We start from the raw sequence: 18,260 nt of genomic DNA on the forward strand, positions 1-18,260 counted from the left end.
ACATTTTAAACGCATATCTTTTGCTTCGTTTACACTGAGCGTCCTCACTACGCTGGACTTTTAGAGCACCGCAGACGGAGGAGGACGGACGTTTTTACTAGCGGACGCCTCAGTGTCTCATGAGCTGACACAGAACCAGCAGCAGGAGTGGAGTTGGAGACGTGATCCACTTCCTGAAAGTATATTTACTTTGCTCAGTTTGCTGCAGCAGTTGAGGAATCGCTCTTCTGCAGCTTGATACTTTTCAGCAGATGCTTGTTCTGGAAGAGTCTTTCAACATTAAATGTTTTGTTGTTTGATCACTTCTCGCCACACATCAAGCATACAGGTCAGCCAGCGTCGTTGGCAGTGAAAGCAAATGAATACGTCTACGCAGAATTAAAAGCTCTCGGTGACTTTTTTTTAAATTTATTTATCCGTTGATAGTTTAGCGAGGGCGGGGCTCTGAATCACGAGTAGCCACCTGCAGGGGAAGAGGCTTGGCAGCGACGTGACAGGATGTGACGCACATTTTAGTTAAAGAAATATTTAAACATTTATTTTTATTTTCAGTGACCCAATATCACCGAAAACTCCAAGATAAGAGGAATTCCCTTAGAAAGTTTTTCCACTGGGCAAAAAAAATGAATAAAATAAAAACGTCTATTTTTTTTTTTTTTTTTTGGTCAAAGCCTCAGGGAGCCGCAACAGACGGGCTAAAGAGCCGCATGCGGCTCTGGAGCCGCGGGTTGCCGACCCCTGCCTTAACCTAACCAAGTAGTTTGTGTTGCGTAAGTAAGCCTAAAAACTAAGCAAACCTACGTTGGCAGTTTATTTTGAAAAGACAAGACTAGCGGAAACTGACACGCTGTCCCTGATTGGTCAAAAACTGACGCTACAGGGTTGCCTAGGGTGTCATAGTTGAGCCTATCCTATCCAATGGTCCGTATGATATCTTACGAAAAAGTTACTGCTCATTTTCCGTGCGTTTTTCCTAAAAAAGTCAAGCAATATGTGTCAATGTCCTAAAAAAGTCAAGCAATGTCAATGTCCGCCCGTCACATAAATACGGCCTTTTCAAAATACATTTCCCTCTTCACAGGAAACTACTTGGTTGGGTTTAGACAACAAAAGTACTTGGTTAGAATTAGGAAAAGATTGTTATTTTGGTTAACTAAATTGTGCAAGTTATGTGACAAATAAACCGACATTGGTCTAGACCAGCCTGCCCTGTGTGTCTTTATACTTCCCCGTTCATGATGATGTGGATAACATACACAATTATTTCCATGGCATATCTAGGGGAGCTCCCGGGGTTGAGGGATAATTCTGTGTGGGTTCATCAATAATGCAACCTCTTTCATCTGCTCATTGTCATTTGTCCCATTGTTGAAATAAGAGTATTGATTTAAGTTGCACTGTGAGTCATCCATATCATTAAAATTAGCACTAGCATAGCTTCACATGAGCTACATAAATGAATGCGTAGCGTCATTTTCCGTACTCAGTTTAGTGTGGACTGAAATACAAATGTAAAAGTCAGTAAATAGAGATCTCCTGAGCCTCTGCTGGATTGGACTCAAGGTATTTGTTTTGTAACTTTCGCCTCCTCATTTCTAGTCCATCGTAATCTACCCCATAATCTCCCCTAAACACGAAGCAAAAGGTGTACCAAGTCTGAAAGTCTTCACGAGCCGATCTTTTACTCACAGATGCTGCTTCTCCCTGGAGAAGGGGTGAGAGAGGGACTTGACGCTTTGTGGCCGGTTGGCGTCCACTTTTGGGTGGAGAGGAGTTGTGACTTTGTGAATGAACAGTCGGATCTTCTCCACCAGATTGCTGCTTTGGTTCACCTCGTAAACCTGCAGAAGGAGGCAAGAGACACTGGGATTACATCCTATATTTATACAGCTGGTCTCATTGACATCCACATTTCATTTTCAAGAGTTAAAATGTTCTGTGAGCTGATATTACAACTACTGTTTTTGGATGTGATCAGATATTTCGTCCATTTTTTTTCGAGCCTATGCCTATAAGGGTCTGCTTACTCACTTTGAGAGTAAGTGTTTGCATGTGGGCAAAAAGCAGGACTATCTTCTGTGTTCCAGTCTGTTTTGTAAGCATTTAAAACAAGCCTGTGTTTTATAAGACTGATTTGAAATGCGCCAAAAGCAGACTGTAGGTTTGCAGTGGCCAGATACAGAGAGAATAAATATTGCTTATGTGCAGTAAATAGTGAACAGAAGAGGGCCGAAACTCGAGCCTTGCTGGACACCTTCACTAACATGAGGCGCGCTTGACTTTGAACCACTGTCACTGCTTCAAATCTACCTGTAAACCTTTAAATGTGTAGTCCTAAAAAGGACATGGTCTAACTCCTGTCTGCTGAGTTTGTATTCTATTTTATAATTGTGTTGGTATTTGTCTCCAGAAATGCCAAGAGACTCTGTTTTGTGCTCATATCCAATACCTCTGATCAGGTACAGAGTGAGGTGTTCGATGGTTATTGGATTCCTTTTTAAAATCTCATTCCAAGGCTTGTATGATCCGTTACCTCTAATTGGCTCCATTGGGGTGTTATAATGCTGCACGAAGGCCAATGACAGATGAAACAGGACATTGATCATCACACTCAGCAATGCAGCTCTCAGAGCCAATTCAGTTAGCCCCAAGGAAAGAAAAACCTACGGCAGGCATGTGACAAAAGGAGCATTAACCACCAGGAGGCGTACCTTCTTTGTCGGCATCTTGAGCTTCATGAACTCAGCCTCTCGACACAGAACGTCCCAGGGAGCATGGATCTTCAGGAAGCCGATTCCAGGGATCTTACTCTGAAATGCAACAAAGTTTTTGGATTTTCCCAAAACGTATGAACCACATCTAACAGTACATATTTGAACAGAGCATTGCAGCCCGCAGAGCAAGCAAGTTGCCCTTCTGTTAGATCCAGATCTCTACTGTCTGGTAGAGTCCGGTTTCCTGTCAGGAAAATCCACTGCATCTATTTCAGCACAAGCACGTCTTTATTGCTGCATATGGGATCTTTCTCTCTCTGCGGCTTGCACAGTTATGTAAAACCCCTCATGCACTGCCAGACTCACTTCGCACCCTCCAGCTCGGCACACTGACCTGTCTGGATACAGAAATACACAAGAACCAGTTCAAACTAGCTGACTGGCTGTGTACATCACAGAGATTGACCATGTTATGTGATAAAGTAACACTGTTGTGCAGTAAGGTTGCTGCAGTCCAGATCAATGTGGTGTTGGAATATGACAAATGGGATTTACATGCATGTGCGTTTGAAACAAACAGCAATTATAGGTGGATGTCAATTACTCATCTCTAAGCGTGAAACATATCATGAAATGGACTTGCAAAATATAATTGCGTTGGCGAATGACAACTCCTGTTATTGATCTGCTCTGGTGTTGCTTTCAATTTATCTTGAAGTAACAGTGTTTCTTTAATTTAAAGCGTGGAAACGTGGAAACTTAATGATGAAATAGGAATCGGGTGAAATAACAACTATTTTGTAATGATTGTAATGGTTCAGCTGATGTAGTAATTGCATGTACACTAAGCACTGTAACTTCAACTAAGGTGTATTGAGTGAAAATCGTGGAATTGTAATGTTGTGTTTTCAGTGTGACGAAGAAGAAAATGAGTAGAACTAACTACCCAACTGTCACATTGTTAACAATGTCTGTGGAATTTGTGCAGAAAGACTGAAATTGTGATTAGTTGTCAATAGCTTATCCGTGTTAGGATAAATTACTGCAGGAATAAGTCTTAAAACCCAGGACATGAGTCAGCATTTTTGCAGATCCAGGTCCCTTGGCGTGGAAGCTGATGGGTTTTTTAAATGGGTTTTTTTGGTTGGATGACGGAGATAAGGTTACATGCTTGAGAGATTTTAAGGTTTTGTTCTACGACATAATCCTGTTCTCAAGGGTTTTAAATCTTTTACGTGTTAAAAAAAAAACCTTTGGGTTTCCTTTGTGTTCTTTAATGCATGATTCACTGCGTGAAGAGTCAGATTATCTGCATTTGTCTTTTCTACAGAAGACTGACTAAGAAACGGCAAAAAGCTCTGCTTCCCCGTTAATGAAAACAAATCTCTTTTGTGTGCGCGGGTCCACTCGTGTAGCAAATACACAGCAGTGAATAAAGCCGACCAAATATCAGCGTTTAGATGAGATATGAAAAACAAGCGTCACGGTGGCGCCCCGCGTCAGTTCAAATGAGAAGTGTGTCAACACATCCAACTTAGATCAAGCTTTAAAAAAATAAAAAAATAACCTAAACATATTTGAAGTTTATTTTATTATATAATTCAAATGTAATTCATGAAGTTATTTAACAGATACACTCGGCAGCCTGAATTTTGTCTTTCATTGGCAGCTTTAAGTGCAAAAAGATATCATTGAATTGGCCTCATTGGCCACTTTAAAGGCAACAAAATGGACTTATTCCATATACACTGAATATTTTTAATAAAGATTTCTAGCTTTTCTAATTTACTTTTTTTTCAGAATCAAACAGGTTTATTGTCAAAGCGGATTAACGTACTTGAGTATCACAGTCACAATAAAAACAGTAAGGAAAATAGAAATACAAAAACTATCATGAATCATGAATATAATATAATTTTCCGTGATATAGCAAAGGAGAAGACCTGCACTGTGACTGATTACACTATAGTCATAGACATTCCCCTGATATATCACTATGCAGTCCTAAACACACACACACACACACACACACACACACACACACACACACACACACACACACACACACACACACACACACACACACACACACACACACACAGGGTCATGTAAAACACCTTCTGTTACTGACTGTGCACAGCGTCATACACTGAATCTACAAGCTGAGCCCATATGTACGACAAAATTAACTATTCTCACCTTCTCCAATTTAGTAAAGCCCACGGACATATTCATTCGGACCACATCCCACCGACTTTGATCCTAAAAGTACCTGAAGCATGAGCTCATGATGACAGCTATTTAAGTAATGCCTCTTCTGTAGGGCGGGATAATCAAGAAAACCCATTACGCTGAGATGGGCAGGTTGAAATTCACATGTAATAAAGCTGATCTCAAGGATATTGAGACAGAGGACAAAAATAAATGGAACCTCGACTCCGACTCTGCCACGCGACCTGCTCGATGTAATACCTGCTGTCTCGTGAACCATTCTTTACCTTTTTAAATGTCGACTATCAGCATAAATGCCTCGAAAGACCACTTTCGAAGTACAAGAATTAAGGAATAATTGATTTCTTGCGACATCCCTCCCCAAACCGGCGGATCCTGGCGGATCACAAGGAGGTCTGTGGAGCTCTGGATTTCTCCACATCTCGCGGTGGCGGGCGAGATGTGTTAAAGAGTTCGCAGGGTGGTCTCTCTTCATTGGCTAAAAGCTAAACGCTCAAATAAAATGCTAAGGACAAGCTGCAAACGTTAGCGTGCCGTCTACCCACACTGTGTTGGTATTTGTATACTGCGTGGAAGCCGGTCCTGGGTGCTATCAGATGTTAGCTTAGCTATAGCGGCCCCGTCCTGCTACTGATTGGATTTGGCTGGTTTCAACCCCTGTAACTTCACCTAAAGTCATTAGCATAGATGGCTTAATGTTTGTCAGACAGATTGGTTGGACCTCATCCAAAAAACCTTTCCTCTCAATACAATTAATTTACCACCGTTATAACTGTAAGCTGCCTTGGCGTAGTGCTAATGGATAGCTTGACAGACGCGGCAACACTAGCTAAAAAGGTAAATTGTCAGAATACCACGTCACATTCAGCTCTCACCCCTTCGTCCTTTTCCAGCTCCAGCCCCGTCTCCAGGAGGTTTTCCTCGAACTCCTCCCGCCTGAAGCGCTTGTCATCCTCGTGGTAGTCCGTCCGATGCTTCTGGGCGACGATCTCCGGGTCTTCCTTCGGCTGCAGCGGAGCGCGGCTGCTCCTCATGCTCATGCTGCGCCGAAGCCGCCGGATGAAGTTGTTGTCGCTGAACTTGGAGGACTGGCGCCGGATGCTGGCGGGCTTCTGGATCTGGTACGCCAGCACGTAGTCGACCCGCCGCCGGCCATCAGTGAAGTACGGGCCGAGCCGTGGATACAGAGGGGAGCCCTCATTCGCGTACATATTTTTCATGGGCTAGGAGCAAGACAGGTAAAGAGACACAATATAGCTTACTACATATTTATAGAAACATCTATTATTTCTGAAAAATAAGGATAATGTCACTACAAGGCCAACACTCTCCAGTATTTTACTGTATGATAGTGATCTGATGGGTCAGTTTCATGCAGATTTTGCAGAGGGGGACTTTTCCGTCATATGCAATCATTCTTGGCGATCACTATGCTAGCAGTCACCTATAAAGGAATTCACTTTGAGAGCATATTTGAGAGTATGCATGATGGAATTTTTACTAAAATGTTTTAAAGACACAGTGAAAGGAAAAATAAATGTTCCCGGTTCTAATCCTGTGTCCCCTGGCTCATGTTGAAAATGTAGGAGACATCTGTTTGGCAACAGATAATTTCCTTTTGGGGGGAAAGAAAATGCATTTGTCAACCGAGCATCGAGCGACGTCTGGGGAGTCTCAACGATCAGTTCGGCTCAGCAGCTTATATATAAATGTACCAAATATGATTTTCACGCGAATTTCAAATCCTTTTAAATACGTGATATGTAAATATGTGTATTTCTAATACACTTTTTTAATAAAAAATATTTGAAAAATTAGAAATATATTTGTGAATCTTATTTGTTTTACAACTGGATTCTGTTTACATTTATGTATAATGATAAATATTTTGTGATTCATAATGTACCAGCGTCATATCACACTTATAGAGACGCACAATGTCAAGTGGTTCACGCTGTGAAATAACTGGTTAGGTGTAGGTAACAAAACAACTTGGTTATGGTGAGAAAAAAGATCACGGTTTGCGTTCACAAAAATATGGTAAATACAAAGCGAGCGTAACGTAATTAGCTCAAAAATAAGTAACATCCGTCTTCTGCAGACTTTCTTATGGAACAATACGTAACAAGCATTACAACGTTGTGTGACAAGCATAAGCTCGGCATTTACTTTGGGTTTCACGGGGGACACGAACAGCGGTGTCCTGGGTGTAAGTCCAGTCTGTTTGACCCTTCCCACCCGTTGCCTATGGCTTTCTCGCTCTTTAGAGTCGATATTGCACCACGTACCTTTAACCTTTTAAAAGTCAATCCCCCCTAGACTGAGCAGTTGTTATATAAAACTGTAAATCATAGCTTATTTTATGAAAAAAGCCCCAAACTGCTGTAATTCATATGTATTGAACACAATAAGTAATATAGAAGTGAAATATATGGTTTGATACATAAAAAAATGTAAATGTCACAGATGTGCGCAAATGTGCCCCAATGCAAATTTTGGATTCCTCGTCTGAATTTTCTCTGTACTAAACAAACCCTCTCTAACTTTGTTCTGCTTCACTTTATCAAAGTCAACCTTTGCAGAGAGAATGTTCACATATTGTGCTATGATTTGGGTTTGAGTTGGACCTCACAGCTTTCTGTGTCATCTTCATTTACTCTTAACCAGTAACATATAGACAGATATTTACACATCTGAACAAAATCTCACATGTGTACCTTTTACTATAACCAAAATTATTCAAATAGCCTTAGTGGTTGCAGAGATACCCCCTTTTTAGTGGGTATGCAATTTTCGAGGATAGGGCCTAAAAATAGGTGGATTTATAATGGACGCTCCATAATTCCCCATGCTCTGTACGTTGCTCATTTTACTACGCAACTTGATCTGCCAAAATGCAAAAACATCCAGATTCAAAAATAATAAAAATGGAAATCACAGTTTGCAGAAATGTTCAATACCAACATATTTTCCCGGCGACTGGGCTGTTTGTCCACAGAGAATCCAAGAATGTCTACCCCGAAATATGACGCAAAAGTGGCCAGTGGTTGAAGAAGTATCTGGGAACTGGGTGCGGCGGGGGAAGTAGATCACTAGTTGCTGTTTGTCACAGGACTTCAGGCTATTCATTCTCTGCAGTATATTTACCTGATGGTTCACTGGACTAATGCACTCCTGGGCCCCATGCACTTTTACACATGCAATGGAGCACCATTTACTGTCCCCAGAGACATTGAGTGAAGAAGGCCAGTAGGGATAATGTAGTAAACACAAACATGTAACCCGACCCACCTGATGGTTTGTCACACACAACCAGAAGAAAAGCTTTCAGTGATGTTTTTTTGCTGTTCTTTCAATGAAGAAATACTCTCCTCTTCTGACAGAACGGATGCTATCGCAGCATCGACGCTAACCTCTGCAGGAGATTGTTGTCTGGTCACGAACGCACCTGTTCTGGTCACTAATGCGTCACTTGAAGCCTCACAAGACGGATACTTGTGTGATGTGTGATTCTTGCGTGACCCTGTGACATCGAGAGAATCCAGCTGCCGTTCAAAGAAAACGCGTGCTTCTCTCCAGCTGAATAATGCCGTTCGCTATTTCATGAAATACTTTGGACTATACAGCAATGCAATATGTTGATAGGCAAGTATCCCTGCACAGATGGCGCCTCATACATTAATACACATGTTTTGCATTTCACTGGGTAATCATGTTGCACCTGGAGACTGAGAAACCATTAGCCAGGTTGTTTTATTTTTGCACTGGGTGACATTCTCCTTCTGTACCACGAACACTCACAGCACCAAATGTGGATTAATCCGCCGTTGAAAATAGTCCCCTTACAAACAAACTATTCTTTCTCGATAAGTTTGCTAACAGTCGATGTAAGCACTTGGTGATGTCACTGCCATCATGGCCCTTTCACTGATTTATGCTGATGTTCAGCTACAGGCACATTTCATCTACTTACACAACAAACACGGTTACATTTAGCACTACGGTTCAGCGTTTATTTCTAGTTAATTTATTGTTTCGTCAATCCCTCGAGTCGTTTAATGGTTTAGCCAGACAGCAGACATTTCCCCCTCATGTGTCATGAATTAGGTCAGCTTAGTCTCTGTTGAGTCACTCAGGTTCGTTGTAGTTCATTTAACTGTACTTTGGATTCAGTTATATTTCTCTGACATCTTTTTGGGGTCAATTCTAATTATTAATAATGTTTTCTTGGCCTTTTTCTCATAAGTGAAAACCCACCTTTTTTTTCTTTGAGAGCTGTTTTTATACATTTACCATGTCAATGTGACTCTAATATATTTGGATTTCCACATTATTATAGATAGATCACTATCACTGTGTTTCAGTGATAGGAGCATACGATCTACAACACGTGTAATCTGCACACCACAGTACTACAAGGAGAACAGGGCATTAATGACACAAGTATAATCACATGACAAAAGAAAAGTTATGTGCTTTGGGAACTTCAGAAAGTCTCAGGGAATAGAATATGAGTTCAGATGTTATTGATATAATAAGAAAAATAATGGCGGTGTAGAGAAAATGATTACTTCCTGATCAGAAAGCCGTTCAACAGCCTGGCTTATTAAAAGTGTATGAAGTGGAGGAGCAGTCTGCTGGAACAGTGGGGACGTGGCACTAGTTTGGCTTCAGCTTCAGAGCATTTCTCGCCCTCTCCTCCATTGATTTAATACATCAGGACACTTTTTCTGTTTGTTTTTTCACATGGCTGCTACAATGAATGTGGGATAACGGATGTTATGTGAAGTTAAAAAACGCATTTACGTGGCAAATGGACATTTATACACATTGGAACCTAGGATATAGATTTCATCTTTATTGTTGACAGTTTTATTTTCTGACATGATATTCAAGCGTAAAAAAACAACAACCTCTGCCTGTCCTTGTCCGGTCGTATCCCCGTCTCATTACAGCGGAGACCTGCCACTTGATGAATAACCTCCAGGCTGTTTGTTCTCGTAACCCTGCGTGCATGTGTATGTGTGTGCGTGTGTGTGTATGTGTGCATGTGTGCGTGTGCGTGTATGTATGTATGTGTGTGTGTGTGTGTACTGGCTGAGGTTATCTGCCGAAACCACGAGGCACACATCGGTCAAACACACACAGATCCTCCTCTACTTGCACTGACCCCTGGCAAGTTGACACACAGTATAAAAAGCGAGCTGTTTATCGCTCTGTCTAAACTCGTAACAGAAAAAAAATCTTTGTTTTGATTACGTTACTTGAGAATTTATGATGCTGGCGGCGGGGGTGATTACGTCACTGTGTCACCAGAAGGACGCCACAGGGGAAAAAATAGAACATAGGCATAAAAATAGAGCATAAACAACTGTTGCCTTAAATAAACACATACATCTAAAAATGAAATTTGTGCTACATATAGTTTAGTCGTATAATTCCGTGTCTAAACAAGGTTAAACGAGAGTTTACAGCCAAGCTAGCAGCTCCATTAAAGTTAAGGGCCAGAATTTGTTTGTTTTTGGCTGTTGTGTGGAATTAAATGTGAGTAAATAGAGATGTTTTTTTTTTTTAAGGTCATGTTGCACGTTCACTATCTTAGTTGAGCATGTTTGCATGCTGACGTTTGCTGGCGTGCTAATTAGCACTGAAACAGTCTCCAGCTGTGGTTGAGAAAATTTTGTTGAACAGGTATTTAGTCATAAACCAAAGTATAGGGTGAATAAAAATAAATACAACTGTGATGGCCTGAATGGAATCATCAGAGTCGTAATAATTCATCCTGCAGGAAACAAAATCACAGTAAGCCCGCCCTAAACAATACGGTGAACACAGTACACAGTGCACATGCAGTGTGGAACAACTGGGAGTCTGAAGACATCACACTGCGTGGGAATTTGCGTAAGCACTAAAAAGCAGCCGATATCCAACACGGATGTTTACATGGTGATAGAGGGACAATTACAAGGCAATATATGTTGAAGATAACACAGCCCGCTGTCAATAAATGAGCTATAAACTCTGAACTTGTGCGGAAAACTAATATTGACACAGTGGGCCCTGCGCTGACATGAACAGAACAGTGTGTGTGTGTTTATATATATATATATATATATATATATATATATATATATATATATATATATATATATATATATATATGTATATGTGTATATGTGTGTGTGTGTGTGTGTGTGTGTGTGTGAGTGTGTGAATATACAGCCCCCTGCCTCATCCAGGGGCTGTATACCCCCCCCCCCCCCCCCCACACACACACACACACACACGCTACACACTACACACCCATCCTCAGTCCTCGCTCGACAGGAAGTAGTCATAGCTGCAAAGGCCAGAGGGCGCTCCTCGGAGGGCGCATGAGGATGTTGTGGTGTATGCATCATTCTCCAATAGGAACTCTTTTCTCACTAAGCCACCGGGAAATGAGGCTCTCCTCTCCTCTGGGCTTCCACATGCACACAGCCACCCACCCCCCCACACACACACACACACACACACACACACACACACACACACACACACACACACACACACACACACACACATACATATCTGAGCCATAATAAGCTCAAGGCTGAGACAACCCAGCAGTTTTCAAGTCAACAATGTTTTTCATGGCAGCAGTAAACTGCATGCAGCAGCTGGATCCATCTGTTTTTCAGTGTTTTTGCATGTTGAATCCAAATCACAGTTTTAACTCCAGCAACCTGCACGGTGCCAAGAATACATGTGGAGTACTTCTCCCAAGCCCAGACAGATAGGACAGGACGACGGTAACTTAAGGGATCCGTTTTGTCTCTCACCTCTCGAGGTTTCTACCCAGATATCTGAACGATACGACACGATGGAGGCGAACAGAGTGTTTCATTTGTGGCGCTCACGACATTAAACAGAATTGGATGTTGGAAATGGGACATCCACTCGTCTGCCCACAAGTGTCCTCGTTACTGTGGACAATCTACGGACCTCAATGTCAGCAGGTTTCATAGTGACTATGTCTTCAGTCAAAGATAAACACCACAAGAGGGAAGTGAGAAACACTTCATCCCACTAGAGGAAAAAGAGAACACTGCTTTCATTTTGCTGCCAAGCAGAAGCACATTTGGCACCAAAACTTCCTCTGAGCCCGACAGCATAATAAGTGTCTCGCGCCAGTGGCCGCATATAATAATCAATCATGCAAATGGTCTGAAGCCCTATTTCATATGCACTGAAATTGGCCGTGGCTGCTTTTCTGTTCGGCCCATTTTAGGATGTGAGTAATATTTAGTCCTAATCATAACATATTTTCTGACCCTGTACTCCCAACACCATGATTTCATTATCTCGTTATTTTCAGATAAATTACAGATTTCCGAATGATCTTATTTTCTCAAGACAGCAAATGATGTGTAGTTGTGCAGATTGATTTGTTATGAGCGATATCAAACTTTTACCACAATTAAGAGTTCATTATGTTGAGACAACGGATCGAAGGCCAAGAATATCAGCAACAATCAAACAGACTTGAATAGAACATGAAGGACAGGAGAGATAATATGTGGATGATGAGACATTTTAGCTGTGAATAAGATAATTCAACACTCGATCGATCATCTTTTGCCACTTGGGGTGAGCGCTACAAGCTGTTAATGCAACTATGACATATAATCTGCTCCTAAAGTTGATATGGGGAACTTGTGATCAGACAGTTGCAGGATACATATCATACAAGTTGTTTTTTTGTGTGCGTTCGGCCACGAATATCCAGCAACACAAGCTATCAGTGGGGGAAAAACTACCTTGCCCAGTGTGGTTTCGTGTCGCCCTTTGTGCTGCAGGGTACAAGATTTCTCAAATTTTCTGGTTGTCGTGGCAATGAAAAACGCTGCCCGATTAAAAGAGAGCCGCTGAGCTGGAAGAATATCCTTCAGCTCAAGTGGCACTTAAAGCGCTGCTCTCTTCAGAGCCACTCCACTGCTGCTCAAGCCCAATATTCTGTCAAATTCTGAGTCATTTAACATGTAAAACAAATCACTTCCTGTTCCCCTGACACCGGCTGATTCCATAAGCAAATGCAAAAGCTCAAGAATGCACTACAGCCGGGTCCCTTCTGTGCTATTATACGGAGCAGAACACTGTGAATACATTTAGACGCTGAGTAAACAAATTCATTTTATTAACGCAATAAAGATTTTAACTAGTAAAGCAGAAGTCTAAATAATTATTAATGGCTCTTTGTTGGCTCTTTGAAACGATTTGTGCACCTCATTACTTTGAGTAGTTGCTTCCTGGTCATGAACATTTCCATTGAACAGCAACTGTACCATGCCCCATATACCAATATATACCAATATATATATATATATATATAAATTATTCATCAATTATTTCCGAACTGAGCGGAGCCTGATCGTTAATCATAACCACGACTCAGAGGTGACATTGGCAGCGCCTGCAGGTTGGCCTTTCATTAGTTCCCACAACACAGCAACACTCTCCTCACAGGTGAACAACACTGATGCAATTTACTTGAAGAGACAATTGCAGTCAATGGTTTTCAGTTTCCTTCAGGAAATCATTTTTTGTCTCTATAGTGTTCCCCGTTGCTGTGTGAGCAGGTACACAAATCGTTGTGTGTAAATGTTGTGTCAGCACATCGACGGTGTGTACAGTGTGTGGGAGTACTTTTCCCTCGCAGACACTAGATTTAAATTAAAATTTGTCTTAATAACCTCCCTTGTATCCTAAGATAACAATCCAAGCAGGGAAATAAATTAATTTCTCATGATAGGAGCTTTAATACCTACTGCTCTCCACACAGGACCCACATACATGTATTACTCTATGTAGAACCTCCATGGACCGCTAACACTATATTCACATACACATGTAATACACCGTATGTATCGATAGATAAGACTCTTGTTCTCACAGCTGCAGCTCTGAACCATGGACGGTTGGGAGACTTCTGGTTCCAATTTTGCCAATGTATTTCCAGACCGGCGGCCCACCAGGTCTAAGCATCAGGGATGTTTTTAAAATCGATTTTTCAGGTATTTTTTCTCAGCTGAAATGTAGAAAAAGTAGCAAACCCTCTATAACGTCAGTGAGTGTGTGGTTGAGAGAGAGCGTGTGTGGCGATGGATAAATAAGGGTTCCAAACAGGTTGTTCCTGATTATGAGCAATGATTGTTGAGCCCTGGCCCTGAACGGGTTACACCATAGAAGGAAGTTTCGTAGAATCTCTCATAGCGGGTTGTGAGTGATACAATGAATGCAACACGGCTAGTGACATGGTGTGACTGCAGTTCCTGGAAAAACTTCACAAAGTCTGGACTGAAGATATGTAATATCTAATTACCTATTACAGGCCCTTACACCATTCATGACCCCTTATAGATACATTATATGTCCGCATTAGTAGTAAGTGCATGCATCATAGGCCTTTCATGCTTCATTAATCACAAGTCTTTGCATCCTTTCAACTCCTTGGAAAATGTGTGCTTTCCTCATGGTAAACCATTCCACTGCCTCCAGCCACTGCCCGACACCACAAATCATGATAATGACAACATGGACGCAGAGTCTTACTATGGACTCGTTGCTCCTGGCGTTGGTGTTGTCGAAGTCCACGCCCAGGTTCTTCTCCTCGCCAGCGACTGGCATGTAGTTGTCGCTCCTCCTCATCGTGGCGGGCGCCTCCCGCTGTTGGCTGCCTGAGCGATCACGAGCAGGAGAACCTGGGGGAGGAAATGGAGAGAGGGATGTCGCATTAGCCTTTTGAGAGAAGAAAAAAAATGCATTATTTTTCTAGATTATACTTTTGAATGTCTGTCACAGTCTGCCTGTGTCAGGGGTAAAGTCGTGCACAGATTACGAGGCGATGGGGAACCTGGATCACCGACAGGCAAAAACCCCTCCCCCCGCCGCCCAGACTGAAAGAGACACAAACTCAGACTCAGAGACACAAAACAAATACAGATAAGGTGTTGTTTGTAGTTGACACACCTCTGTTCGGATATTACACTCCAGCACATTGAAGGGAACCATCAAAGACAGCCTGAGACACCGCGTCTGTCCTCTAAAAGCAGAGCTGCTTTGGTTTAAATGGCTTTGTTTATGCATCTGTATTTGAATGAAAATGTCCCGGTGGCCTCAGTATGCTGTGCTACTGTAATATGAAGTCAACAAAACAGCAAAAACAAATATACAATTCAATCGATTTGGTCGAGCACAAAATCACAAATTTGCCCGAGACGGCTTTCGGGTCAGATTTGCTTTTCGAATATCTCTGCCCACTCCCAACAGACTTATAGTCTGTTATAGCTTTTACAGTTTCCTAATTTATGTTGTTTACATGTTGTTCTATTCTACTTTATTGTTTTAACTTGAACTGTTTTTGCACTTTATTACAGTACATTCATTTTATGTCGGACAGAAGAGAAACAAGATTTCAAATCTTCTGTATGCTTGCACAATAGAATATATATATAACAAAACTGACTTTGACTTTGACTTAAAAGATGATAACAGTCACTTCAGGGATCCCTTCGCCCCTGTTCATTAATCCATACGGCAAAGCTGTATCAACATGACATTGTGAGAGAAAGATAGTAATAACAATATTGCCCAATACTCATTTTAGCTGTATACTGTTATTGATGCCGTGAGGATATGTATTGCACAAACATTTCAATATCATTTTGATTTGTTTATTATTGATTTTTGTCCAGTTTAACGTGAATATTAGCAGCTCGCAAAAGGAACATTTTCCAGCCCCTCCACATATCCTGCATAAATGGCCAATATCAGAATCATTAGGAAACCTTTTAGAACAATATTGTGATGGGTTATAGGTTTTGTTTCCATGGAAACAATGTTGTTCTTGAATCAGAGCTCGTAGCGCCTTTAATGCCCTTGCACCCCAGCGCCTCGACGGGTTTGACATGACTGTCAGTAAACACATCACGGACGGTGCCGGGTGGCAGGCGCTCTGCACTACAGAAGGGAAGAAACACACTGATGCACTCGCCACTCGCCAGCCCTTACAGGAAACAGCTGTCCCCATGGAGACCGATGGACACCTTGCTTGCTCAGCTGTCTGACATTACAAGCTGCTCCGCTGTGACTTGTCCGAAACGAGCGTCCAACGATCCAGCCGCCACGTGATTAATACGATGCCATTACTGTACAACTGCGGCTGAGTATTTTCAGGTTTATGGTTTTTTTGTTAGTTTTACCCTGAGGGAGCACAAACAGTAGAAGCATTTCAACAAGGACCTGTAATGAAGCCCTGAGCAAAGAGAACAACTCATCAGTCACAGGCACATAGTAAGCAGAAGACACAGTTCATTATCTGAGTGCCTGCCTCTACCTGTTCCCTCGGTGGGCCACAGTCTGATAATCACATCTCCGAACAACTCTGACGGATATCGTTAGTTAATGAAAGCCCAGGAGGAAAGGAAAAAGTTGACTGTACCTCTTCTGGGTTTTTGTCGCAGAGTATCACTGGGTAACTGCAAGACACAACTCTTGTTGCGTTATATTTAAAGAGGAAAATCGTATTCTAATTTCTCAGATATTCACTTAAACTATTTATCGGACTATTTCTTCTTTCTTTTCTTTGCTCTTTCTTTTCTTTCTTCTTACCGGTCACTCCTCTGCACACTTCATATCTACACACTCATGCCACTTAACATACACTTTAACTTAAACACACGTCACTTTAACATACACTTACATTAACGTTATCTGTTTGTCTGAGCACTTTATCTTATACTTGATTTAATACCCATTGCACTGTTGTTGTCATTGATTGTTGTTTGTCTCGTCTAACGTCTCATGTCTAATGTATGCACCTTGCGCCTAGAAAAATTCCTTGTTTGTGTAAACATTCCTGGCAAATAAACGGATTCTGATTAAATGACAGCATAAGCACAGCGTCCTCTCCGTGTCTGGTAAACACGGCGTTAAATGTTACGTTAAATGTTAGCCCTTGTCTGTTTTTTGGAAAAGATAAACCACGGAGAATGTCCTCCCCTATGTCCTCCACGAGCATCTGGAATTGCTAGAAATTGTGAATCAGCTTCCATACAATGTTGGATCCACACTTAAGGAGAAGCTGCCCAGCCGGAGCAGAGCCTACTTCTACCGATCCGAACGGGGAGGCAGTGTACATAAACGTACAAAAAACGAGCTGGCATTCATTCTCGGCTAAAGGCTAATCTCGGCAGATGTTTGTTCCCTGGACAATAAGCTGGACAGGTTGTTGTGTTTTTACTTTCACTGAAACGGGGCTTCATGGGAATATCGCCGACTCGACCCTTCAGCCAAACCAAACGGATTACACCTTTTTCTTGCAGATAGGGACGCCAACACTGACCTGGAGGAGTCTCCATCTCCAGAACATCATCATACATGCTAACCAGGAGCCGTGCCTGTCCTCTGAGGTCTGTGTGCCGCTGGTGCTTCCTTTGAATCCAGCGACATGGCAGCCCCCAGATCAGCTAGGTCAGGGGTGCCCACACTTTTTGGGCTCGCGAGCTACTTTTAAAATGACCAAGTCAAAAAGATCGACCTACAGTAATAATGCTTATATATATCATTTTTAATGTATGAATATACCGAGTATACTTTATGTTTACAATACAATTCTGTAGATCTTTGGTCATTACATTTTACTCTGATGACTTCACTGCATGGAACCAGCAGGGTTGCATAGTCCGGACAGTAGCTGCTGCTGGTCAGCCTCAGGCAGACCAAATGGTCATTAGTCACGGTGGAACGGTGTTTGGACTTAATATTTTTCATGTGGGAAAAGGATGACTCTAGGGCTGTAACTAACGATTATTTTCATAATCGACTAATCTATCGACTATTGACTATTTCCCATAGCAAATTAAAAATAATGACTCAAAATGTTGGAATTTGAACTTCAAATGTATTTGAGTAACAAGATCTGAACATTAGAACATCATCGTAATAAATACATTAAATAGTAACACAAATTAAAGTCAAATATGCTTTAAAAGTAACTCAAAATAGCAATCAAGCCTCTGAAAGTGCAAAATAACTAAACAATAACTGGGCTGCAAGTGACATTCAAAGTCCAAAAGTTTAAAAAAAATTGTCCATCCTATCCGACAATTAAATTGCAAGGGTTTAAAAGTAAATCAAAATGACTTATTACAGTCCCACGTCTTGCTGCTCCCTCTCAGGGGAACACACAATTTACACACGTTTTAAATTGTAATGCAGAAACGTGAGCATCTCACATCAGTGTGCAGCAGGAAGCCAGAGTGGCCGCAGTCCTTC

General features: G+C 41.7%; 1 protein-coding gene across 1 annotated transcript in view; it reads right to left on the bottom strand.

Annotated features, from left to right (window-relative positions):
* Window positions 1–18,260, bottom strand: part of ano1a (anoctamin 1, calcium activated chloride channel a) — a 67,240-nt gene that overhangs the window by 42,471 nt on the left and 6,509 nt on the right. Inside the window, exons 2-5 of the mRNA XM_079217254.1 lie at window positions 14,538–14,686; window positions 5,822–6,169; window positions 2,712–2,810; window positions 1,690–1,841 (exon numbers count right to left, since the gene is read on the bottom strand). Of these exons, the coding sequence (XP_079073380.1) occupies window positions 1,690–1,841; window positions 2,712–2,810; window positions 5,822–6,169; window positions 14,538–14,633 (695 nt within the window). The 5' untranslated portion in view covers window positions 14,634–14,686. The remainder of the gene's footprint in view (window positions 1–1,689; window positions 1,842–2,711; window positions 2,811–5,821; window positions 6,170–14,537; window positions 14,687–18,260) is intronic.

The sequence above is a fragment of the Taurulus bubalis genome, assembly GCF_910589615.1.
Source record: "Taurulus bubalis genome assembly, chromosome: 4".
Classification (NCBI taxonomy): Eukaryota; Metazoa; Chordata; class Actinopteri; order Perciformes; family Cottidae; genus Taurulus; species Taurulus bubalis.